This window comes from Sander lucioperca, chromosome 1, assembly GCF_008315115.2.
Source record: "Sander lucioperca isolate FBNREF2018 chromosome 1, SLUC_FBN_1.2, whole genome shotgun sequence".
Classification (NCBI taxonomy): Eukaryota; Metazoa; Chordata; class Actinopteri; order Perciformes; family Percidae; genus Sander; species Sander lucioperca.
In genome coordinates, this window is record NC_050173.1 from 38,018,367 (window position 1) to 38,046,216 (window position 27,850).

General features: G+C 40.5%; 1 protein-coding gene across 4 annotated transcripts in view; it reads left to right on the plus strand.

Annotated features, from left to right (window-relative positions):
- unc5a (unc-5 netrin receptor A) overlaps window positions 1–27,850 on the plus strand; it is a 132,581-nt gene that overhangs the window by 48,059 nt on the left and 56,672 nt on the right. For all 4 annotated transcript variants that reach the window (XM_031319568.2, XM_036003799.1, XM_031319571.2 and 1 more), the window contains exon 2: window positions 20,021–20,233. In XM_031319568.2, coding sequence (XP_031175428.1) covers window positions 20,021–20,233 — 213 coding nt within the window. The remainder of the gene's footprint in view (window positions 1–20,020; window positions 20,234–27,850) is intronic.

Genomic DNA, 27,850 nt, shown 5'->3' on the forward strand with positions numbered 1-27,850 from the left:
AATGACTAAACATCTGGTGAAGCGGCTTCCGAGGACTGACGTGTTACCTCGTTTTCCTTTTTATCAAAACAGCTCAACATTTAAATAATGTACACGCCATAGGTTGTATCAGGTTCATGTGAACTATAGTGAAGGCAAGTTGTTTGCACATTTAACTTGACGCTTTGACTTTGTAGCAGGAAAAGATTGCAACATGAAAGCACAATCCCTCTCAGTGATTGTACCAATACAAAGGTGCTGTGTTCTGGGCTGTCGATACCGTCATGCTCAGCTGAAAGATAAGTTCCTTCATGATGGAGCTGCATGCTCTGTGCTCCACCGCTCCCTGGGCGGTGGGGCTGTTTCAGGACAGAGGCAGTGAGTAATACCGCATGCTGGCTCTCATTGCAGCCGATTACTTATCTATTGATTGAAGCCAGCGTTGTGCAGATGGATGCCTTTGGAGCTTGACAAGTGCTTTAACAACCCCGGAACCTAATGCTCCTTAACGTCACTCTGGGTCCATGTTAAATAATGTCCCATCTCTAAGTCACCAGGATTCACTCACGGTCAATCCCAGCAACGGAAAAGGAATCCATCTTGATTGGTTGTCTTCAGGCCAAAAGATCTATGGCCGCAATTACACGTAGCCTCTCCTCGCTGCAGCTGGTGAGATGTAATAAATAGCATTAAGGACTGTGAAAATCCTTTAAATACACTTTCCTCCTTCTCTTCCTGCTTGACAGTTGGAAAGAGCAATGAATTCCCAGCGATCGTTGACGGCAGCCTGCAAGAAGCAGAACGCCGTTTCTGCTGCTTATCACATTCACTTAAGCTGCTCTGGAGATTCAGTCTCGCATGCACTCAAATGTGTACACACACCCACACACACCCCCTAACGGGTGCCAGCCTTTTTTATTGTTCATACGAGGCAGGGGATAAACCACAGTGCACTGCAGCGCCCGGCTCTTTGTCCTGTTGACGGCTTCTCTCACATGAAAATGTACCTCAAAACAGCTGAGTGCTTTACTTACTGATGTACTCCTGCATTTGGACATTTGAACCACATGTTTATCTTTGCCTCCTCCTGTCAGGTTCTGGCACGGGTCCATCACAGCTCCCTAACAAGTAGCCTCGGGCCAGCCAAGTCAATCAGTTGTATAATCTCAAAATGGTAAAGGCCGACATAGCCAGACGAATGTGTCAAGTGAGTCACGACTCCTCTCAAACATCAGGCTTAATATGTTTTTATGTCAAGTTGTATAGCAGCCTGAAATGCACAGGCAGTCCTAACATTTTATTTGTTGGAGCTGGAGCCAATACTAATGGTTGTGCACCAATGGAGCTTCTGTCGAGTTTATTTTCCAGGTGTCGGCTGAGTTTCAAACATAATCATCAAAGGCTGGACAACCCTGCTGCCTGAATTTTTCATGTTTTCTAAGTAAACAAATCATACCTCTTCTATTTTATAGCTCTAAGTTGACCTTTTTTCTCAATGTGCTCTACATAGATAAATGAAAACAGACCTGGTGACAAGCCGAGATGGGGCCCGTTATCATCTTGGATGCTTTAGCGTCAAATAACATTTTCATACCAAGGGCATATCGACACCTACAACAAGGAGTTTTTTCTGCCTTAATCTGTGTCTCCTGCTGTCAGCAGCAGCACAGCCAGACACCTTATTCTCAAGTCTGCAGCGTCTGTCATTGCTTAATGTGTTGTCCTTGCTAATGTTTGTAATTTTAACGTCTGACAAAGAAATGTTTTGATTAATTGGAGTACCGTGGCACACAATTATTTTGCTATTTGGAATGCACATACAACTTCAGACTAGGTATGCATTGACTTGTAAAAACATATTTTGCACTGGACAAACTGTCATGGTATTTGAATGATTTGTTGGTGCAGCGTAGAAGATGCTCTTTTTATAACAGCTGTTTATTTCCCAATGAAGATGTCAAATCTGTTGCTGTGAAAAAAGGCTGGAATGTACAATGTTGTGTATTTTTATTGAGCTGGCTTTTGCGCTGTTTGCCCTTTTTATTAAATCGTCTAATTCAAGCTTTATTCATTTCCAAACAATTCTTACAGGGATTCAAAGGAGGAGGATCATTTTTAATCAAACATCAAAGCAGCTCATTTTCATAGAGCAGTCCTTTGGCGTAGAACTCACAATAGGATTTCTGTGTTAGTTCAGGATGTTATTGCTTTCTTGCCTCGTTTTTTATTTTTGGCAAGATTACAATTTATTTCAAACTCTTCTCTCACACAATTTTGATCACTCGAGGGTGCTTTCCATTTGCACTTTAGCAAAGCGCAGGAACAAACTCCCTCTGAGAGTGATTGGTCTTCACTTAACCACAAGCTTGAAAATAGCTGGATGCTGTGGCCTGTCTATAAAAGAATACAGCGATAACTGAATATCCTGCTGAACTAGACCAATTGTTATCTCCACTCTCTCATTTACCATAGATTTGCCTTGATGATTTCCGGCTGAAAATCAATGATTCACTCACTTTCAGAATAGCGGCTCCTCTGAGGGTGTTGGCTAGGTTCTCCCAGTGGCAATGATTTCAATCAAGAAGCGTGTGAATTCTCAGGCTTTTTACAATCGAATGGAACACTGTAATAAATTGGACAAATAAGTCATTTCTGTGTAGAAGATTGATTTAAATTGAATTTTGTTGTGGCCTCTCAGCACACATGCATTCTCTGACACATGCTTTACATACACAGACGTACAAACACTATACGTGCACACATATTTGCCCACTGGCTCTGCAGGTGCAATAGCTGGCAACGTTTTGCTTTCTGCTTACATTAGTTCAGAATACTGAGAGGCTGAGGCTCTCCGCACCTGAATAAGGTGGTGTAATACTAAAGGCTATTCCCACATACATACGGCACTTAACATGTTGACCTTTATCAACTTTAGGACTGCAATTGCAATACTTGCAGTTTATAGTGTCAGAGGGAGAGAAATGAAAGGAGGGGGAGAGCCAACCTCTAGAAACCTAGCAACCTTCAGAGACCATAGGAGAAGATGGGCCATGTAAAAGCTGCTGTAAGTCTGCCAGATATGTTGGATTGGTTTTCTGCAGTGCTGCACTGTTTTGCTTGATATTATTCATCCCAGTAGAAAAGTAATCGCATTACTATTTACTAAATGTTCTGAGTTTTTGACATATATCGCGTAACTTCATAGTACTGAATTTATAACTGTCTTCATCAAAAGACACTGCCAAAAGTCAAACGCCTTCTTTTGTTGGTTAGACCTCAAGCCGCTGTTTTGGTATATAAATCTGTTCATTATCATTTTTCTTTTTTTCCTGACTGAACACTGTTATGAGCCTACATGATTTTTTCTATTTTTAAATGTGCCTCAAAACGGCTTTTTATAACATGTCAGCATGACCCTGATGTCAGAAACCATTGGTATTGTTTCTAAGTTAGTTGTCTGACATTTTTGTCTAAAGGGGAAAATTGTACAATTAATTTGACAGCTAAAGGATGTCATGTAATGGTGCTTTAATCCTGTAAAACCACGAAAATGTGCTGGCAGTTTTAATCCCATATTACCATTCAAATAAGAGAATGTGTTATCCGACAGGACTAATCTTCAATCGTAACAACATGTCTGTATGTATGTTCTAGCTAAAGCCTGGACGTGTCTTGATTGGACTGTTGCTCTCATTTCCTGCTGAGATGACAGAAATCTTAGAGACATAGTGGACAAGGGTAAGCAGTACAAGTGGCTCTGAACTATTGAATAGACTCAGGCTACACTAATACATTTCTTGTTTTAAAAAAAAAGAAAAGCATATCTTTTGCTATGTTTACGCCTCGCGTTCACACTACTGTTTACGAGCCCTTAAAACGGTGACATTTGGAAACGCTCCTGACTCCGTTAAGGTTTTACAACTCCGGGATTGCATTGTAGTCTGGACAGGCAGAAATGGAGACCTTGGGAAACGACGACGCAGACACCTACATCTGTCAGTCTCATCAGTTAGGTAGGCTTGCACACCTTTTCATTAACAGTTCCACCTTATTGTCATTCCAAGCAAATACATCCCTAGTCTTTTTTTCACCATTGTTGTTCTTCCTCCAACGTATTTTCTATATTTTCAACTTATACATCCATGATTTTCAACCGCAGAGTAACGTTGGACAACCTGATTCCTGTTTACACTGGCATGTGCATGCCCAGTGTAAGCGAATGGTCATGTGATATGCTTTTTCAGACGTGTATGGAAAGCGATAATTTCTAATACGGAGCCTTAACACTTGTGTGGACGGATATTGTTTTTGTTTTTTAGTGTGGATGTAGCCTCACTATTAGCCCTATGTCATGATGTGGTATAAGCAAAATGGGAGCTGTCCATGACTGCCCAATTTTTACCAAATAGGTCATGCAGTCTTAACTGTGGATCTAAGCATGTAGTCTTTGGCTGTGCAGAAATCGTGTTGCAGGCCTGGGTTTTTTTTTATTAATGAAGGACTTGCTGCTCCTAGCCAGGTGGAAGCGGTGCAGTAATAAATGTGGCCCAATATATCATCCGCAGCACATTACAGGGGAGCTGGGGGTGATTATTCATGCTGGCAGGGGCATGAACAGACCTTTCAGGGGTTCATAGGCTCAAACTTTGAAAAGGGCGTCTCCCTCATCTTTCTCAACAGGGTAGGTAGAGTCTCCCCGTGTCTCTGATATTGTTGGCTCAACTTATTTCATAATGAATGCAGTGAAATCTATAATACTTAGTTAGTGGGAAATATGCAGATTTTCTTTGTTTGTTTTTTTTTCCCAGCTGATTATTTGATGAGTCTGGGGGTTTTCACATGTATTTATCAAGGTCCTTTGTTTGTTTTCATGCTCTTACCATAATCATCATTGAATTCTTTAACCTTAATCATCAATGTCAAACACAGTAGCATGCAATTTGTAGTGTTTACGTTGCATTGTGAAGTCTTCTGCGATTGTGCAGACCATTCTATTAAGCCTCACTGAATCTTAAATCCCAGAATTAGCTTCTCAGACGGGTGTAATCAAGACTGCAATTACTGTACTTGCACTGAATCAACTTTTTTTTTTTTTTTTTTTTTTTCATCAGCCACATTCTTGGACGAAATTACAGCCGGCACTTCTACAGTCATTTAGTCAGGGGCCAGGAAATGATGGTATTGTGAGCAGCGGGACGCGGGGTGAAGGTAGATGGGGCGTTATGTTGGGAGCAGCCTGTGTTTATTGTCTGTTTGTGGCTATCACAGACAGATGAGGCACAACAGCTGGCCCTAATGCGTGTTGGGTAGGATCAGCCCGGCCCAGTCACAGCACATCAATAGACCCATACGTTAGCTGACAGGGAGAGCACTAAACTGTGCTCGTCTAGCAGGTGTCATGGGCCCGGCCCCAGCACAGGTGATAGGAAAATAGGCAATCTGTCTTTCCACTGCAGGGGTATGGGGGGGGGGGTCGGGTTGCCACTGGACATCAGATCTCTGATCCTTCACAACGACAAAAAACAAAAGGGCTGTTTACACAATGACAAACATTCATAACCCTCGACCAGCAGCACTTCCCTCAAACAACTGCAGGGAGCAGCCAGGTGGTTGCCATGCCGCAGTGTCAGGCAGGATGTGTCACTTATGATCAGTCCTCATGTTACAGATATATTGTACGTTGCAACGTAGATATATAACCGTTTCATTACTCAAGCCTGTCAGTTACTACAATGCTTAGTCTCATGTCACCATTTAGGTTTGAAGCACCTTCTTCTTGCATGATGACCTTGTATATGATTGCGTTCAGTGACAGGCTATAATTTGATCAAAATGGAACAAAGAGGAATTTAGTTGTAAGCATTGTAGGTAGTGTTGTGTGTGTTTTGAAAGCTGGAAATTACAAACCTCGCTCACTTGTAATTTGTTCCAGAAAAAAATAAACCTGTTAAGTAGAAATGAATCATTACAATTTAAATGTTTATAAAAGTGACTTTAAACAGATGATTACATCCACTGATCTGATTATTTTTCAACTACAGGATACTAATATTTTCAGAATTACTAGTTTAATAGTAATGATGATGATAATAATAATAGTATGCATATTTGTACTGTTTTAATGGCGTAATAGATCTAACGCTCTTTCTATTTACCCTGGAAACATAAATCTATGCAGCTTAGCCCGGATAATAACCACAGTGCAGTTATTACAAATGTACTAAATTAAAGCAGCAAAGTATTGAATAGATGATACCGCAGTATTTTTTTTTAATGGATAGGTTTCATCGTTCAATTTGAAGAGAGAAAAAAAAGTGGATACAATCAATCCTGCTTTTATCTGCTGAGACACGGTGACAAGTGCTTTAACAATTCAGTCATTTGTCCAGAGGATCTTAGAAATTGTGACAATAATATGACCGTGCTGTCTGTGAAACACAATTCTGTCTAAAATATCTTTATTCTGCACTTTGTTGTTTATCACTCCTTTCCTTTGTATTTTACCACTGTGGGGGTTCATATTTAGCCACAGAACAAGTCTTAATTTACAGTTATAAGAAAAACTTGTATTCCCTATGCACAAGACTTTGTCTCGGTCACATTAGTAAGCTTTGCAGGTAAACTCATTTCAAGTTTGTGCTGCACACAGGACAGTAGGTATCACTCCACATCTCTGGACTTGAACACACCATCAAGACAGATTTTTGTTTTTGGTCTTTGGTCTCATAACCACGTAATGCTGATTAGATTTGTCAAAAACAAATGCTGTTCACTGTTTAATTGTTAAACTAGATGGAAGATGATTGGTGAACGGCAGTCTACTTACTAATTACTTCTTAAAAGTTAAATTTGTTTGTTTTCCCCCTTTTTAATAGTTTTTTAATTTCTTTTATTGCTATTGATTTATTGGTTATTCTTATTCTGTCTATTGTCATTCTGTCTGTTATTGTCTTTTTGTCATGTTGACAGTGATGAATTGAACTTGAATTGAATATCAATTTAATCTTCAGTTTTGTAGCTAAGTAATAATGTGTATATAAGACCGTTTTGGAGTTGATGAAAGTCATATTTATTTACTAGCAGTGAGAGGCCAGCAGTAAAACAATCAAGTAGGCAGCTCTACTAGAAGAATTTAGATTTTGTTACATAAATTGCTACAGTACAGTGGTACATATTAAAAAAAAAAATACTTGGCCCATATTTTGGTTTTGTCTGTTCTGGTTTCCTCACTGTCTTAAAGCCTGTCTTCACTCATGCACTACTGACAGACTGGCAGTGGTCTGCCCACATTTTCTCTAATGTGTGGGCAGGCGTTTACCTGGATGCCAAACAATGTCCTGCTTTATACGAGGAAGTGGCCCATTATTTAGACAGAGAGTATCTAGTGAAATAAGGCCTGTCACGCTAAATTTAGTCAGACTAATATTTCCCCTTTTCAAGTTCTTAGTTGGCATTAAAACCAAATTCACCGGGTGGTTCCTTCATACACAGCCTGTCAGAGTCGTCACCTGCCTTGAATTTCAAAGCAGTTCTCCAAAAATACCTGGAGTACCACTCCATTATCCAAATGGCATTCAAATTCTCTCAGAGTGAGCCTATAGTTCGAGACTCCCATTTCCTTGGTAGTTTTACAGTCAAACAAGGAAAAGCCTAATTGCAGTTAGTCACAAGGGCTCTCTTTTCTATACCACATACAAGAAAGAACAAGGTAATATAATGACTCAATTTAGAATAAGTGGTCTTATTAATTTAGATTATGATCTGTTTTGCCGTTAAAGCACTTTACCCTATTCTTCACACTTTTATATGTATTGGTCGACAGCCCTGATAAGATGTCTCGCTGACTCGCAGCTTGAAATCTATTGGTATATTTTCTTGGAGCAAAGTTCCTCTTTTCAGATAATTATTGCCAGTCACCTAATGCTTTGCTATTGTTCATGCACATTATTGGGTTGGATGTGTAAGCCATTTCTGTCTCTGTAATGTACTGTAGAGAGTGGCCATGAAGGCTCCTTATGGATTTGGGAAGGCAGGGGGAGGAAAAACCCAGGCCAGCTATTATTGCCATTGTGTGGGAACCTGGGAGAAAGCTCTGTGCTCAACATGTAGGCCTATGCTATTATAACAAAGCAAACGTGCTGTATTTTTCCTCAGTGTTCTTTAGCATGTACTACAGTATATACACAAATGACTGATTTGAAAGGCACAAGCCTCAATGGGAGGATCTCAAGGACAGCTTGAAGAATGTGTGTATTGTACATCAGGCCGTAACCCCTCTGCAAATGTGAGTAAGGGGAAAAAAACAGGCTTGGCCTTTGTGTTACAACTGCACTGACGACTTTGTTGTACTGACAGTGACTTGAACACAATACATTTACAACCGATATGGGAGTACTGGACAGCTTATCGTCCAGAAAAACGTGGTTATAATGATTCTTCAGTTGGATTTTATTGACTGTTACAGAAAGGCACAGCCTGTAGAGCAGATTTAACTGTGGGCGGAATCACCTGCATTACACTGGTATAATTGTAGTTTGTCTATTTCTAACTAAACTTTGTAAATGTTATTACATTCTGATATACTTAGCACACTACACAGTAATTACTTTCCTTTTCAGTCTCTGCACAAGTTCAGTATGATAAATTTTGATTTTGATTTAGGTTTACTACAGAACTTAAAAAAAAAAAAAAGTTTTAATTATCAAACACGTAAAAATAACATACCGTTTTACATGTTCACCACTCACTTTATATATATTTTAAAATGGGATTTTTAAAATGATCAAATAAAAATTGATAAGAGTGCAGAGTAGAAATAAAGAAGAAAGATAAAGATTAAAATGCGCAGTACCTCCTGTACAATGAGAGCAGCTCCCTTGTTATCAGACGGTGCATGTCTTTAGCCCTTATTTGCGGTGAGGTGTTATTAGCAGCGTAGCGGCACTGTCCCACCTCATCACATCATCTGTCAGAAGATCATCAGTTGCTGTAACAGCCCAGGAGGAGGATCCCTGTGTGCTGCTTATCTGCCTCAGACACGCGCAAACTCGTGTCCCCGAGAGAGCAGGACAGTAACTAACTAAGCATATTACTCAAGTACCAGTGTGGTTCGAATGTACTGAGTATTTGAGTATCTGTTTTTTTTTTTTAAATCTTTTTAAGAGAATGATTGCATTTTTTTTTACATTACTACAAGTGTACTCACTGCTCACTTTGCAGATTAAGATTTGACACAGCATATATAAAAAATGCATAAAATATGAGGCATTGCTATCGTTTAAACTACCCAGTAGTATGAAGCGGTTAACCTGAGCACCACCTGGACCAGATACAACATTAAAGTGCTTCATCACTAGCCATTTGGATGGTGGACAAAAAGTTAAGTTTCAACCCTGCATACCAGCCCCTAATACTCTCACTTAGCTGAGTGGTAAGTAAGAGAGTATGATAATGTACTCACTGATTCAAAAAGGCTGCCTAGCTCCTGATGACAAGATGGCTAAATGTTGAGGGTGGAGCATGGCTGTCATCAAGATGTCTTGTATAGTAAACTAGTGATAGGTCTGTAAGTTAAACTAAAGCTGCATTTTGTACACAGTATGCAGCTTATGTTGGTGGAATGTGGATAAATCAGAAAGTTATAGTGCTATGTTTGCAAGTGCCTTAGCTTGCTAAAACATAACTAACATTGGCTTACTAACAGCTAACTTGTCCTCTCTGGTAGACAACAGGGGTGCTAAAGTAATCGTTTTGACATGCTTAAATCTCGTGTTTTTTAGCTAGCTATCTGCACTTTGTGGTTATTTTCGCTGCCGGTAGGGGTGGGACTTAAACTCTGTCTCTATGATAGGATGGAAGTGGGCCATAGTGGGATGTGATTGGCCAGTGTGTGAGACAAACCAGTTGGCCAATCATGTGATCTCTCTCCTCTCTGTGGACCGGTCAGTCAAAGACCAAGGATGTGAATGGCCAGTGTTCATATGAAAGATACACAAGTGGGCCAATGATGTGATCTCTCTTCTCTTTAGGGCCGATTTAAAAAAAAAAAAAAAAAAAAAAAAGACTGGAGTGCAGCCGCAGCCCATTCTGCCCACACAAATAGACCGAACGGGAAATCTCCCAGTACTCCCGATGGCCAATCCATGCCTGCCCCCTTCCCGATAAGCTAGCATGACATAGTTGGTACCAATAGATTCTAGTCTAGTCTTCTAGTTTCATATAATACGGATACAAAGATCTATTCTTGGATTGTATGAATCAATTTTGGATCTTTCAAATGAGAATCAATTTAAATCAGGCAGTCGATTATTTATTTTTTTTAAACCGAGCCCTAATTTACAGGATACATGCAGGGATATTTTATAATTTTCTTATTGTCAACAAATCCCATGAAAAGACTAAAGCCAACAATACATTTATCCTATAATAATAAGTATTGTCTTTTTATCCAAAGCCAGATATACTGCAGCTTACTCCTCTGTGCTAAGGAGCTTCATTGCTCCAAAAATAATTTAAAAGAATCAATGACCCTGGGTCACATGTTCCCTCATTATCATGAATATGGGTACTGTAGTTTATTTAGAGTCAATCCCACGTACTCTGTCCCAGGGCCATAAATACTCTCCAGAGTGTCAAATGTGTATTAATCCACAGTTGAAAATAGTCCCCAACAAATACTCTATGTATTCCTGTTAAAATAATGTTACCCAAAAACTACAGTGTCCAACCTTTTCAGTAAACTATAAAGCTTTTATAGAAAATGAAATGTTTGTGACCTTTTTATTAAAGACTTACATCTTTAGTCCTTGCAACAGAGAGAAAGTCAGAAAATATTGAGAGACAGACTAACATATTGTTGGTTTAAGTGTTTTGTGGGAATTGTAAACTATAACCAAATTATAGAATATCGCCAGGCTTATCCTTCAAATACTACTTCCACTATTGGGAAATAAACAGTATATCTGTTGACTGACTAAATGCTATTGCTTCTCCTGCTAATCACATAATCAATTTCTTATTGGCCGGAATTTCCCTCCAAATTTTCTGCATTAAAACGTTACAAATAAACCCACCAGGAAATTGATGAGGTACAATAATACATGTATTTTCTCAACTCTCAAGAGTTGTCTGTCCCAGGTGTAGGGAATTTCATTGTGTAGGCATCAGCAGTCGGAGCCTATGGTAGCTTAAAGCCTAGACCATTACATCTGATCTGCAGGGTTAAGGCAGAACAAGCACTGTGCTCAAGTGTGGCCCCATCTCTTCCGCTTCCCTCTTTTATACCAGCTTCAGTGTTGTTAAAGCAAAATAAATTGGACTGTCTAGTAGAAATCAAGTAGCAACATCAGCTCCATTTTAGGAAGAGGTTATTTTATTTTGTGAACAGCTGGTTTTCTTCTTTTTTTACTTCAGTGACGTATACAGCGACTGCACATTGGCCTGCATCATTAGTCTTCTTATTAAGTAATTACCAATGCACAGATAAAGGCCAAGTAACTTGAGTCATTCTCGAATGTGAGGAAGCTAAGCTGTTGAACCAGCTCCCATCACTGGGATTTTTATTTTTGCATTAGCTGGTGTGACTGTTACATGTGGCTGCTGTCACACTGGGCTTCATTTTATTCCAAAGTTAGTGCTTCATATGCAATTTTACTAACTTAAATTGGCTAAAAAAAACTAATTAATTTTTTGAGGTAGATTAACCTGAAATTGAGAAGGTGTGTTTTGAGTAATGAAAGATGTGCTTCTTCCAAAAAATGATTTGTATGCATGCATTGCTAAATCACAGACGTCAGTGTGTCTTTGCTATTGGTTGTGATGTCAGGAGGACTGGAAGAGGCTAAAAAAAAATAATAAAAAATGGAGAGAATAATCAGAAAGCTGTTCAGGTTGAAATTAGTTATCCTCGCTGCTTCTGCCTTTGACTGCTACCCTTTACACACGTGGAGTTCAGATGTGCTTTGCTTTGCAGGGAGTCGTCACATCAGATAACCAGCTGTGTCTTTTATTCTAGTCAGGTTCACACTTATCTATACAATTCCCTGTTACATTTCTCTTTTACGTCCACCTCCGGATCCAAGTCTTTGTGCCACTTGTGAACATGTGACATTGTGGTAAACACTTTTGTCTTTGGATAATGCTGCTGACACATGTCTGCATTTCATGCAGTTGCAGCATTCATTATTCTCGTCATACTAATGGATTACAGAGGCGGGAGTTGGCATTTGACGTTAGTCTCTGGAATATGGGAAATATAGAAAATGAAAGTTGTTACAAATAACATGTCTATTAGTCAATTTCATGGCTCATTAAGTGAGCAAGGGTATATTATCTAAATATATCTAGTGTAATTTAAACCTGGGATCAAACATTTCTATTATCCTAAAATCTGCCCACATTGTGAACGCATCTCATTATGCAAATTAGTGTAGTGAAGCTAACAGACTTGTTAACAACCATGGCACGTCCCAGGTCAAGCAAAGCAACACTTGCTAGTAGCTACTGTTAAAATATAATGCGACTGCGTCGTCAAATTGTCAACCAGTGAGATTTCCCTTTTGTACTTAAGCATGTGTTTGCCTTATCTTTACACTGTACTGTTAGTGAGCTCAGTGGCTTAGTGTGTCACCGCTACAGTAGGTGCTGGTGGCTTGTTAAATTGGAAAGTTGGTGCTGGCATACTGTTACAGTAATTAGAGTTGAACAGGTGATGCTTTATCAGCCTTGTTATGGATCATATCTTTGTTGTGTTGTTCTAATTCTCTGTCTGATGCTGAGGAGCCTCCATGCTCCGTCACACTAATTAGATGGCACCAGTCATCCCCCATTTCTTTCCACCTGGATCTTTGCTGGGAGGAGGGTAAATGATTAGACGAGGAGGAGGAGAAGGAGGAGGAGGAAGAAACAGGCAGGTTGACATGGTGACAAGTGTCGCAGGGGGCCTCACGTTTACAATGGTTTGTGTCAAAAACCTTTGGAACAGCCTGAATAACTTCTGCTGATATCAGCAGTTATACACTCTGCTGCTTTGTCATTTTGCCAAATTGAACCTTTTTTTTTGGACGGTCTCTAAACTGTTGTATTTTCCGTGGGAACGTCTGGCATATTGTGCACTGCGAGGCCAGCTAAAAGAGAACATGTTACAGTATATCTAATTGTAAAGCTCTCAAAGTAACAGTTGCAATCTGTAGTGTTTAGTTTTTCCAGCATCATGAACAATATAGATTACTACCAATAGTGACATTCTATTATTTTTTAGGTTTATGGCTCTTCGGAATGGTTCGAAATGTTGTAAAATGCAGTGTGTGAAACCTCATTTTAGCTCGAGGCATATCCGGTAATTAAAGGATTAACTTGGTAATCTAAATTGTCTCTTGTCTTTTCCTTCCTCCTTCCCCCCCCCTGTTATTTCCTAACATCCATTTCAGAGATTTAAGAATGCCTCCTTTCCCTCCCTGTCTCCATTTCTGTTTCTTCCCATGCCTGCGCTGAGTTCTTTAATCAACTTGTTTCTGGATAACCTCATTTCCGGCTAAGCGCAAGGGGAAGACAAATCCATGAGCGTGTGCGTGTCTTGGATGTCAAAGACTGCAACCGCGTCTGCCCCTCCCGACAGCTCAGGATACCTTCGGTTCCTTTGAGGATTGCGTGTAGTTATTAAGTCAAAATGTGTTTAAATCTCTGTGACTCTATTAGAAAAGCATGTACTAAAACGGCAAACAGGTGAAGCTGTGAATAATCTGAGGCATTTACATCCCGAGTTTTGCTACATAAATCTATCTAGTGTTTCGCATGTCTGCACAGGCTTTACTGTGCTTTGTGAATTTCTCAAAACATTCTGTAGCCTCTTGATTAATTTTTAAGAACCTCTGCAGAGGGATCTTGGAATTTATTTTTTGCTTTTCAGCTAAATATTGTGCTTGGCTGGAGTGACTTTATACACTGAGGGTACCATGCTAAATTAAATAGCTATAATAATAATAATAATAATACTACGCTGCTTTTACAACACAAACGCTCAAGGAGGAGCACTTTTCTAACTGATAATACAACTTGATCTTTGCCATAGGTTTGAATTATGCATATTCAATTTAAACTAAGCTCTTCATCTCTTGAGGAGGCGCTACTCAATGTGAGACCTTGATCAAAAGTTGTATTTCGTGGCCGCGTTAGCTCAGTGGGTAGAGCAGGTGCACATATACTGAGAGGTTTATGCCTCGACGCAGAGGTCCAGGGTTCGAATCCGACCTGTGACCATTTCCTGCATGTCTTCCCCCTCTCTCTCCCCTTTCTTACCTAGCTGTCCTGTCAAATAAAGGCGGAAAAGCCAAAAAGTTATATTATAATAATTATATATTTCTTCAAAAAGCGGCTGAATGCTCTCATACTTAATATGGAATGCCCTAAAATGTGTAATGAAAGAGGACAGCATTTATGTAACTTGAGTAAAATACCCAAGCTACTGTGGTGTCACTGAATTATGCAGGATACAGAGTTTATTGGAGAGTCCCAACCAGTGATTAAACCACTGCTGTAGAAAACTGATTGTTTGAGAGACTGATTCAGCCATGAAACTGGCTTGTCCGTGGGAACATCTGGAAGTGGATGGCGACAAAGCATCAGCTGTGGCACTTGAGTGATGAATATATTTCTTCCAATCTGGAGACTCTTAGCCCACACAGTGTTAATGATGCTTCTAAGAATAGGATTGTGGTTTCTGAATCACAGGTCTGACCGTGTAACGATTCAAATCGGAAAGATAAATGTGTCTCGTGTTCGCCCTCTTTGTGCTGTAATGTACACAAATTCAGACTCACAGCTGTTGATCTTGTTTAACATCACTTTCAGCCATTTATTCACACACATTTGCACAAACCAATATACTCACACACATGCAGCCTCTGTCATTAAAGCGCAGTTCTCAAAATGCCAGCTCTTTTACGTTGACAGGAGCTTAAAATGGTCTCGTAGGTTTCAAGGCAAAAGCGCCTTTCAAGACGGCATCGCCTTGAAAGGCAAGCGAAGCGAAGGTGTCTGGGAGTGTCGGCGCTGGTGGCAAAGGAAGACGGCACAACGTTTCTTCCCTGCTTTGGACCCCCCTGCTGAGGTGTCGCCTCAAATAGATGACAGGAAAAATTAATGAATAAAAGTCAACAAACCGGAATAAGCAGATGTGTAAGCTCCTGTTCAAAGGTGTAAGCCTCATTAAAGGTGCTGCTATCCACCGTATTTACACAAATAACAGCTAACTTTTTTCGCTTGTTTAATGACATCACACAAAAAAACCCAGCATTTAATCATTCAAAGTGCTGCCTGTTTAGAGTAGAGATGATGTATGTCACCGGCTTTTGATGGCAATTCTCAAAGTTGACGACGTGACCCGAGCTTTAAGAACGCATCTATCATGGAAATATTCTCGACAGGGAACAGCGTAGGCAGCGTGTTATTAGTATCCTGGATTAATACATGCACACAGATGTACAGCCCTGCATCAATGTGCATACTTAGCAGCCAATTTTCTATTCATTTAAATAAGAGAAAATTGTAATAATGGCATGTGTGAGACTGATTTACTTATTCACCACCGTCCTCCCAGCTCCCACCTCTCCTTCTGTCCGTCACTCTTTCCTTAAGCCTCTCTGCATCCCTAACCACTGATGCAAACGTGATGTGATGAAGTTTGGGTTGCCATCTCTCCTACATGTTTGTTTAATGCATCCGAGCCAGTTTCTATACAAGTGCATTTTTTTTTACTGCCAGTGATTGATTGTTTTCCAGACCAACATTAATAACCAGAGATATAGTAAGGTATCTGAATGTGTTGGTGTTTGAGCATATCTGTGTAAACCTGCATTTTGCATGCATAATTCTGCATCTCTTATTGATTGAGAGACAGACGAAGCTGTCTCTGAGTAGTTACTTCCATTTTTGCATGCTTGCGGTCTATATTTTGCGTAAGTGCACGTTTTTTTTTTTCCAGGTTCGTGTGTGTGTGTGTGTGTGTGGTGTGTTTCAGCTTCATTAATCTGTATGCTCGTGTACAGTATACAGGAGCATGTGTGCGTGTTTGACAGAGAATGAGGATTTATTGTAGAAGCATGGTTGTCCCATTGAAAAATGTATTGTGAATCCCAGACATGCGGAGGAGTAAATATTTGTCATCTGGGGACAAACATACATCAGTCAGCCGTGCTCCATATTACATATGATGGTCGATGGAGCTTTTTCTTCTTCTTTACACATCCCATTTCTGCTTCTTCCCCTGTGTTTGATCACTGAATTACTGACCTGCTACAGACAGCAGTATTATTGGCAAAGTTCCCATACATGAACCCTAATATACATACATTATATTTAGAGTGATTACCACATAAAGATACTCTGGTATAAAAGCATCCAGAAAGCCACTTGAGCAAACCCAAGCACTCAAAGCAACAAAGTGGTTATGACAAATGTTGATCTCGGCTTTGTTCTTAATGGCAGCTAAACATGAAATGGTTTAATATTCTGTGTAGTGATTTTAATTGAATTAATTTCAGAGGACATTGTAAGGTGCTGATGGTGTCGTAAAACACTTGTTATAGCTGCTGTTCATCACTGTGATGTAAATTATGCCCAGTGATTGCTCAATGATGCTTTCCTTCGGGGACATGACGTTGTAAAAAAAAAAATTGTAATTGGCTCCAAAGGGCAACGATGTGTTGGTGCCATGAGGGAGCAACACAAAAGAGTGTTATTTTCTCTCCAGCTATGGTTTTTCTCCCTGCTGACATCCTGGTACTGTGGTGCATTCAGCAACTCTGTTCTCCAAGTAGATAATAAGGAGTGAAATTAAAAAAATAAATGCTTAGATTACAAATGGCGATAACACAAGTCGACAGAATGGGGCACGCTGACACGAGCAGAGGAGAAGTTAGAATAAGTATGAAGAATTTCATTTCAGAATAAGACTTCTGGAAAGTAATACAGTAAATGACATTAAAGTAAAAATCATTAAAAAAAAAAATATTGAAGATCGACGGTAACAGAAGATGTTTACAAAGCTGCAACACTTGTGAAAATCTAAACCTGCGTGCGTTTTTAAAATGCAGTGGTGTGTGCATATATAGTTACACCGGTTACTGGAATGCAACTTTTTTTTTTCTTCAGATTTTTAAAAATATATATATATATATATATATATATATATATTTGAGTGCTTTTTCCTGCATCATAACTTCATCATCTCATCCTCTCGCTCAATCCCTGACTTGGGAGTTGACGTGGTCAGCTGGACACATGAGACACGGGGTCTGTGTGCAGCAGGCAATCTGCCCTGGACATCATGGCTCAGCACACTGACAGCTGGTGCACCCTCGTTGAGTTTGTGTGCGCGGTTGTTTGTGTGTTTTAGGTCCGTTGAGTTGTCTCTCGAGAGAATAGCATCTGCAGACAAATATTGGGTCACAACCTCATGTGTTTCTTTTTTAAAAAGTCCAAATTATTCTTCTGGATTCTTTTCATGGCAATGTTTGATAGTTATGTAATGGTTACTGGGCCCTAGCAACACATCCAGCATGTTGTATCAATTAAATCATCTTCATTGGCTGAATGATCAGCAAGGGAGACATTTAGCTTCCTGTGTTTGTTATTTGTGCGTGTACTAAATGATCTGGCAATGGACTCGGATGCATTTGGCAGTTAATGATGGCTTTAGCCAATCCCATTCAGTGGAAGTTAATGCCCATAGTGCTGCTGTATGTCTGTTTGATTTGTGCATTGACCTGCAACAAGTCTGTTAAGTGGCTGATACTCCCTGTAAGCGTGTGCATGTGTGTGTGCACGTTGACTTTGAAGTACATTGTGTCGTGACAATAATCTAAGCCAATTAACTTTGCATCAGCCCTCCATTATGGCTTTGATATAAAGCAGTGCGTGACTAGAATGCCCTGCCATAAAATGACAATTTACTTTTCTAAAGAAATTACGTGTTTAACCTTATTAACCTAACGTGCATGTACTAAAACGGAAGACTAAACCTCACCCCTTGTGACACACACAAAAACACACGCGCACAAATTGGAAACATCATCACAAGTTGAGAGTTTGAGGTGAATGTGACCCCCTGCAAATGAGCAGCCAGCGGTGAGTTAACAACATCAGGAGCTCATCAAGCCATTGTCGTAACTCCTCAGCGTCTCAGGTGGCTTTTGTTTCACTCTCTGTTTCAGCGTCAGCTGTCCTCTATGAGATGATTAACCTGGCAGGTGTGAGGTGGGTCTCGCCCACTGTTTTAGAGCTGTCGTCTTCTGTCAGCGGGGAGTACAGAGGGTCAGCACGGCCGGCTAATGGCCATGGTCACTAAGCCGGAAGCCGGCCTATTAGAAGAAGCCGCCATCATTAGGACCAACACACTTTCAAACAACCTGACCTACTGGTCCCTCGCTGTTTATTAGTAAAAGTTTGGCTTTCCGTTTAGCAATTATACTCACCATTCATGATGAACTGTGGCCTTTTCCTCAACACCACGAGACAAGAAATCCACACTCCCATACATAGTAAATAATGTCAGACAGTTGTGATGTCCTGAGCAGGGAGCCGCCATATTAACGATATTTTCCTCACTGTAAATGTGTGGCAAAAAGAAAATGTGCATCGGAAAAAGGGGAAAGTGTCAGCAAGTGATGTATGTCGTTCATTGGACACAGAACATTTAGTTTTCATTAAGAGTTAAACATGTACACGAAACATTAATGGGGTTCAGCGACAGCAGCAGTGGCATGCTTCACTATCTCATCCTGATAAATTAGCAACTCAGCACACAGGGGTAAAAGAAAAATAGAAGAAAGAGAGACATTAATATAATGTGTAGTGGGGGAGGAACTGACATAAAATGTCTTTATGCAAAGCTTGGTGTTTATGACGCAACGTGATATTATCCCTGACCCGTCCATCATCAAGCTGCAAGGATGAACGAAGGCTTGGCGAGGGAGGAGAAGGAAGAGAGGAGAGAAAGGTCAGCACAACAACAGTGTTGCTCTTCCATTATGAGAGATGTGGACTCCCATCCTCCTCTGCTTCACAGGGAGTGATGGAGAAGGTTGTTAATGCCTGGTCTGTCAGCCATATTGGATTCAGGGCAGTAAATTAATATGACACTCCTTTTTAAAGGGGTTTTATTTTGGGATTTACTGGTCTCCCCTGAGTGTCGGCAGTGTAAAGAGGTTATTTCCCTCTTCCCACTCCGTTCTATGTCCTCTCACTATCTCTCGCACAAAGCTAATATATTTAGAGAGAGAGAAACTTTGTTCATTGAGGAAGGATGTGTGCGCCGTAGGCTCCATTGTGTCATTCGGTGTTTGTGTTGAACATTTTTCAGCGAGCGTAAAAAGTTTGCTGCAGAATGCAGCATTGTCCCCCTGAAGGACAGCTCCTGTATCTCCACTCAGTGGAGATGTATCTTCCCTCTTCTCCTTTCTTCTCACATCTCCTATATGTCATAAGATTCTGGAGGAATAAAACGGCCTCTGCTGTATATAGGAAAGGAATTTGGAGTTAACTGGCTGTCTAGCTGTCAGTCATCTTTAACCTCTCTGCCTCTTGCCCTGTCTTGCTTAATGTGGACAGAGTTAGAGTCCTGGTTGAATAGCCGTATAACACAGTGTGAAGTGGCCTAGTCGCTGAGACAGGATTTATGGCCGCCGGTCCATCAGCTGTGATGTTAAAGGGCTGTGATTAAGAGCTGAAGTAAAGACCTGGACTCCGCTACACCCCCCCCCCCCCCCCCCACCCCCCCCACTCCCGAACCAGCCAAGAGCACACAAGGCCATCTCTCCTCCATACAGTTCTGCCTCTCTTTTTCACCCCTGTCTGTCCATCTGTCTCTGTCTCTTCTGCCTCTTTCATATACATGAGTCGCAATTCACCAAGGATACTGAATCTCTGCATTAGACATTTGGTGTCTGCTGCATTCATGACAACTTGTAAACTTGAAAGCCTTTTATATATTTATTTTTGGCATCCCTTTATAATTTTTTATTTATTTATTTTTAATTCTCTGAAGGTTCCGAGCACGCCACAGCAACGCTTCCTGCCGCCTTCTCGGACCTGTTACCTCACTTCCTGGTGGAGCCAGAGGACGAGTTCATCGTGAAGAACAAGCCGGTGACACTGACCTGTCGCTCCACCCCGGCCACGCAGATCTACTTCAAGTGCAACGGAGAGTGGGTTCACCAGGACGACCACTTGATTGAGCGGACTGTTGACCCAGCCACAGGTACATGCAAAGCAAACAGTTTCCCATATAAATAATGGATTTAGAGATGAGCAGTGTTCTCACCTGTTTTTGGATGTTGTTCTTTGGGGATGTGTGACATGTGCGACTCCATAGATACATTGTGTTTGCGTGCTGAAACTAAGGTTTGCAATTTGCCAGTGATTACTGTGCTCCATCAGGCTCTTGGCTCATCCTCCAGCCTATTTAGCCTGCCAGTCTCATAATAGGCACATTGGTTTCAGTCTCAAAAATCTTCTCGATCACCTTGGAGACCTGTTTGTTTTTCTCTCTGTTGTGCTGCAATCCCCCGCCTCCGCCATCAGTGTCATAAACATGTATGACACTGATGGGGTGTGATTCATCAGCGATCTGCAAATTCAAACCACCCTTTCACAGCCTGACAACTGATTGGGAGCGGGAACACACACACACACACACACACACACACACGCACACAGGCAAATGCATTGCATGATTTGTAGCCAAACATAACAAACGCATGCATAAAAAAGATAACCGGCACAACAACTGAGAGCTACACAAAAGGACAGACAACGCAGCCATCATTGCTGCACACATACACACAGAAGACAAAGGGAAGGTGTTTTAAAGAAGGAAAATCTGAAGGGAAATTTAAGCAGGGATGTATCAATTCATATGCACACTTTTTGGATAAAGAGCTCATTGTGCTAACATTTTATCCATCTGGTCTTCAGAGTTTGGAATAAAAATGCAGCAGCTCCAAAATGTAGGCATTAATTATAAAATGTCATGGAGGGAACTAACTCTTAAGTGTCGATTTAGTCTGACACTTTTGTAGGTGAGGATTTCTGATCTAGTTTACAGATAAGTATAAATATTCTCCCATACTGAGACTTTGATTGGTGTACGTGCTCACTCCTGTACCTGCTCTTTTTGTTCTAATAAACAAAACATACGATTTTTAAAATTCTCTGCTGCGTGAGTGACTTTGAGGCATGGTGAGTGATATAAACTTAAGTTCTCTGTGGTACAAGAGCTGTTTCCTTGTACAACAGAAGATGGAAGAGCGTAAAATGTGGCTGTATTTCCATTTGTTGATTTGTTTTACCTTGTGTATAAGGCAAAGTTTTGGATGCAAGACTGATTTTGGAATCCGGCTCTGGTTGATAACGGCAATAAAAGAGTATAACGAGTTAATAGTAGTTCCTGTTTTGTGAATAGAAAGTGAACGCATAAGGGAGTGCCTGTGGATTTGGATCATTAAGAATACATTTTCATTGAGTCAACGCTGAACCATTTTGAACAATTACCAACGCTCTCTTCCTTCTTGTGTTGTTTCGTTACTATCAGTTTCACACAACAATCCTTTTAGAGAAAAAAGGGTTTTATGTTGTGAAATGTTTAAATAACTGGTCAAAGTCTAATAGCCACAAGTAAATTTAAAGCCTTGGCAAGCCCTGACATATAGGAAAAGTAAATAATTGTATTACTTTCGCTGTAGGCACACCTTTCCTGTATTACAGTCGATGCGTTTTTACATGCACTTACAATAAGTAACCAGGTTACAGTCTTGCTTCCTCCAGTAAGGTGATTTCTTAAACATAAAAGAGTAACCTGGTTTCAGTAATTGGGGGATGGGATTTGGGAAATCTGTTTTTTTTCCAGGTAGATTTCTCCTGGAGACAGCCAACTTATCTGCCGTGTATACCTGTAACCAGGTTTCTAATCGGCTTTGTGCAGGAGGATGCATCCTCATATTTAAAATTATTCCATCCACAGTCTGAAGTAACCTCTGAATAAGTCAGTTTTTACTGCTCAACATTTTATAAATTAATATTCACACTGAGGGAAAGTTCCTCTCTGCCTGTCCTTTCAAAGAAAAATGCAAAAATCTGATAACAGAAACAGGTTACTATAATAGTTCATGTAAATGCATTATCTGATAACCTGCATAACCCTGGTTTCTCTGAGTAACCTGTTAATTGAAGTGCATGTAAATCCACTGATTGTATGATAAACATGTTTATTGTAAAGGACACAAAGGATTGACATTGTGGGGGCAGCTGCCTTACTTTGATACGATGAGTTTGACTTGTGTTTTGTTAGGAGCATAAACTGCAGAGTTTATGGGAACATCACATTACCAATGCAATGTTGCTATGCCAACATTTAATGATGGACCATTTGCCATGTGGTTATGAGCCGTTATAGTCAGCATTTATTTGTCTGTGAAACAAATCTGTCGTGCCGTTTGCCATGGGCCCCTGCAGCAGCGAGAGGCTCCGTCTTTAGAAACCCTGTGACGTTCCAAGGCCTCCTCGCAGCTCTCCACATCACCCTGTGGTCCCGCTGTGTTTGATGATGGATGTGTCATATGTAGGACTGTGCCGTTATGAAGGACACGTGGTTGTCCAGAGCTATGGCTGCTCCAAGGTACCCACATCGATCTCTCAAACACTTGTGCTGTTTAATGTCAGCACTGCCCTGAGGAGTTTACTGATGGCTCCCTCTAATCCCATCCCCATCCCAACGTGTGAGGCGCACACATCCAACTGCAGTAAAGGTGTGTGTGTGTGTGTGTGTGTGTGTGCGTGCGTGCGTGTGTGTGTGTGTGCGCTCCCCCTGGTCGTCACAGTCACACCAGACTCTAAACTCGTACCTGTTGCCAAGCAACCAGAAGCTGCCCTATATCAACATCACACCTTGAGGAGTTTGGAGACATATCCAAGTTGACAAGAATTGATTGACAATTTATACTCAGAGTAACAGTGAAAAATCACCTTCTCAAAATAGCCGAAAGAACTTTGAGAAATTTCCTACCTGACTCTGAGTCGTCTCTGCTCATGCTTTGCACTGAGCAGGACCCATGCCTTTTTTTTTCCTCCATTAACAACGACCGTAAATACCATACACTGTGACCAGCCTCAGTTTCATTGGCTGGCCGGTTGAAACTGATTGGGATGCATCAAGGATCCTCACTCCTTTGTTATGTAAATTAAGTCTAGCTGTCAAGAGTTAATGTTTTTAATTCCAACAGTAAAATAATGGAAATAGCATGTAGACACGTCTGAGTCAAAAGTCACATTTGCCTCGCTGTTCTCTGTTCAACATGATGCATATTTCTTTCACTCTTTGATAAATGAGTGGCCCATCAACAAATGAAGCACGCATACAGTTTGATTAGGCATGAAGAGTCATATTCTGATATCTCAAAATATTAATATTTTATTGGTATATAATAAGCAATTTTACAGGCAATTGGTTTTCCACTGCATGTATGAGAGTTTATTCTTTTCGTTAACAAGTGTTCCATAAAGTTGCTTGATAACCATCATCTAAACATGTTAAAATAAGGGTTAACAACTATTTATTTATGTTTATCTTTTAATTAATCCTGGAAAGCCTTATTAAGATTAACAATCTAATTTTAAAGAGTGTCCTGGCTAAGATCGGCTACATTACCAATGAGTTACAACACAAGACAAAATGTGCCTCAAAATCAGAATTAAACAGGGATGCGGTTTTAAAATAAAGAATCATTTTTTTTCTAATATAACCATGTAAAAAACGTTTTTATATCAATACGAAAATTGTTAAAAACCATAAAAATAACGAAGACCAATACAATACAATAACGGAGACAAACGCATGGAGATTCTGAAATACCCCCAAAGCAGCTGCAGCCAGAAGAGAGAGCACTTTCTGCAGCAGCGATTTGAATTCACACAGGTAGACCACATTTTAGCAATTTTAGAGCTACAGTAACTGAAGAAGGATTGAGGTGGATGGTGCAGCAGAGAGAAAAGCTCTTTTACCCATTTCAAGATGCTTACAGTATCAAAAATAAAGATGAGTCACAGCCATAGCGTGGGGCAGAATAACGTTGCATTTAGCCAAGATTAAAATAATTAGCATTCCAGCTCCATTCAACAGAATAACTATTTTAATTTCTACAAATAGAGCTGAGCAGTATGGCGATATACCGTCAGTATAAAATTACTCTACCATATAATTTATACAAAGGTAGCTCTCCCTTTAACGCCTGTGTGTATCACCCTTGTGTAATTCCAGATCACTAAGCAGGACTGCTTTATGGCAATATTGGACTATTTTTTATTATTTTTGCATCACTGTGAAAGAACTTGAATTGTTTATTGTATTTCATTTACTGGATTAGTTTTTTAGAAAATATTACTATATAACAACATATATCGATAACACAATATAACAATTTAACTTAATATTTTGATAGACAATTCTATCCATATTACCCATGCCTAGCTACAGAGTAATATGAAGGAGATAGTCCCTCTATGAAGTGTAAATAGGGCAATGTGATTTTTTTTTTTTTCCTGCTCATAATCTTTTAAGGATTTTTATTACCTGAATGATTATAAAAGGTGCTACATCTGATGAATTCCTGTGTAAAAAATATTAAAAGCAGTGAGAAACCGATTTTGAGAGTTGAAAGTCAAGACTAGACTTTCCGAATGCACGCCTGACCATCAGTGCACTGGAAGCAACCTTTCGTCTGCTGCTGTGATATCTGCGCTGAGAACGCCGAGGGATTCCCGCAGTCCTAATGACTTCTGTGCATGTTTTCATCACTAAAGGAAAACAAATTGATGAAAGGGAGCGGAAGCCGTGATTGATTATCATCATAATCATCTTTACCTTCTTCTAAGTAATATCAGAAAGGTGGCTGTTTCAGAGATGAACTGACCTGGCCCAGCACAGCAGAGGCAATATTCAGCAAACACCATCCATTTTCACTCCCGGCAGACTCAGATAAACGTCAAAGTAACTGGAAGGGTTTGAATTAATAACTGACCCAGGTCTGAAGTGCAGACATGTTTCCGTCAGACTGTATCAAAGCTCAGAAGGTAGAAAACAGGACGCGTGGATAACCATCTACAGCAGACGTGACCTCTGCCCTCATCAGACAGGTTTCATTGAAACTGATTCAGTGCACGAAAGACAAAGGAGCTCTCTGTCTGTACTGCATACAGTTAGTTAGTGTTATTCCCCCCCCCCCACACACACACACACACACACACACACACACACACACACACACCAACTAGTATCCCTACACACAGGGCTCACAACCAACTTTCACTCAGAGGCTACTTAGAACATAGAAAAAAGAAAGAGATGTCACAATTTGTCCTTCCTCTCCTGCTATCAATGTCCGATATTGATCCATCCTCAAGTCTATCGGTTCTCGTTACCTGTCCTCAGTAACTTATCTCAATTGTTATGGCTGTGACTGCTTCCAAAGCCCCGGTCGGCTCTGTGTCTTTCCCAGGTCATCCTTCATAGGACAGGAGAAACGGAGACGTCTGGCAAGTCCTAACAAAGACGTATCCCCTCCGAACAAATCAATGCTGACAGTGTGTTTGCATAGATTAGGAGATTCTCCCACACTATGATTTCTCATCAGATGCATGATGAGGAGAAGGAAGATTGGCATTTGAGCGGAGGATTGTTCTATTGGCCAGACTGATTTGATTGTGTTTGCGTTTCATCTGCCAGCATTGATGAAAACGATTTTGATCCACGCGTCGCATTGTCACCCCTGCGGCAAACCCTCTCAGGTGGAAAATACATGCATTTCACATTCCTATTTCAATAAACCTCGGCAACTGCCTTATAAAGATGTGGAGAGATTATATTTTCTTTGTTGATTGAACCGGATGTCGACAAGGCTTCCACAATGAATGCATAAGATGATGGAGAAAATAATCACCCACTACACATTTGCCTTGTACTTTATGAAAGTGATTTCTTTTCAGGGTTCCAGTGGAATCAAACGCAAAATTGATAAACTCTTTAATATTCCTTTTTTTTTCTTTTTTATAACTCCACATATCATTTCAAATCCCTATAAGGGAATATAACCCCTTCCTATAACCTCCAGTTTTATCAGCTTCTGTCCTCTGTCAATCCCTTGAAGTCTAAATACCACGCATGACGTGGTCAGTAAATCTTTTAAAACCATCTACCACTTTCTGAATATATCTAATAATGTGTTATGGCACCACAGGGCTAACCCCTGCGTCTGCAAACCAGCCAGGATTCATTTGTATAAAATATTTTCTGATTGACTAGATCCTGGATTGAAATGTGATGACGTATTTCATTTCTGATCTAAAGGGGAGATAAGCTAGGCTTAGCTGAAATGATCTGTAACTTTTACTTTAATACCGCAATACTTATCTATCTGTGGTATTATAGCAGCCAATCATCTCTCTGACTCCAACTTCCACCCACTCTCCCCTCCCTCTGTCCCTGTATGACCCATTTTGTTCCTTCTCTCTTTCTCAGTCCTGGATAGGTCGTCAACATGGATGCAGATAAATACCTTTACAGAGACGTACAGAAGATCCCTTTACCTGACTGGCATTTAGTAAAACGTGAAAGCAACAAGCAGCTCAGTGTCACTCTGCTGTCAAAACTGCGGTGAATTCAGGACAGAGTCTTCCTAATAGTGTTGGGGCCCCACAACAGTGATTCAACATGATCTTTAATGGAATATTGAAGAACGGCCCAGCTGCAATTTAAGCAACACCTGATAGGGCTGTGAGCCGGGATCTAATGAAAAGATGGAAATAAGAGAAGCAGGGGGGAAGAGGACAATATAGTCCTAAATGAACAAAATGGCCTTGCACCACCTGCTAAGCATCGATCAGTAGCCAAGGGGACTAATTGATAATGCATTATTAGCTGCTTCCCTATAATGGGACTTGTATTTCATCCTGTCCTTGATTGCGGGACAGAGGGGAAAGGATTTGGCGATGAAGCACTGAAAAACAGATGGCAAGGCGAATTGTTCCCGTGACACATCTGCAAACGTGTTCTATTAGGGGTGTGTGTGTGTGTGTGTGTGTGTGTGTGTGTGTGTCTGTGTGTGTGTGTCTGTGTCTGTTGAGGCAGGCCCTTCTCAAAGCAAAGCGTCACACCTCAGAGTGAGAAGGGAGTCAAAGTGGATTTAATTGAAGCCTCTGTTTGTCTGGCCTTGAGACAACTGCAACTGTGTTTGTAGCAGCGGGAGCAAAGTGAGGCAGGCAGAATTCAAAAAGAACCAGCTGTGCTGATTGATCTTGCCGACAGACAAGGGCCAGACTTCCTTGCGTCTCCAACTCTATGAAAGTTGTATTTTGATTTAGAAATTTAGAGTAGGTACGGTTTGTTCGTGTTTTTTAAGTTGGTCGTGACGTGCAGGAATAATGAATTTCAAAATTAACTGCAATTAGTGGAACAAAAGTGGGAAAAAAAGATAATTACCATATGTCAAACAACAACGCTGGCGTTCCAATCTCCCACACACACAGCCTTTGTCCTCCCAGCAAAACATATCTCGCGTCAGCCCCGCGCTTTGCTTTCTCTAAAGTAATTTTGTCACTGTCACAAAAGCTGTGCCCTTGCTGGAAGTTGGAATGCATTCAGCACTCTTAGTGGTTCTTTCTTTTACAACAGTCAAAGTTATTTATTTACCCTATTTGGTAAAGACAGACATGTTAGCAATACAGTCCTTCAAGCCTGCATTAGTAGTTTGTGTGTGCAGTGCATGGAATGTGTGATCATGTCGAATTTATCATTTTCAAATAAAAAAGATTGCTGCTGCTTTTCTGC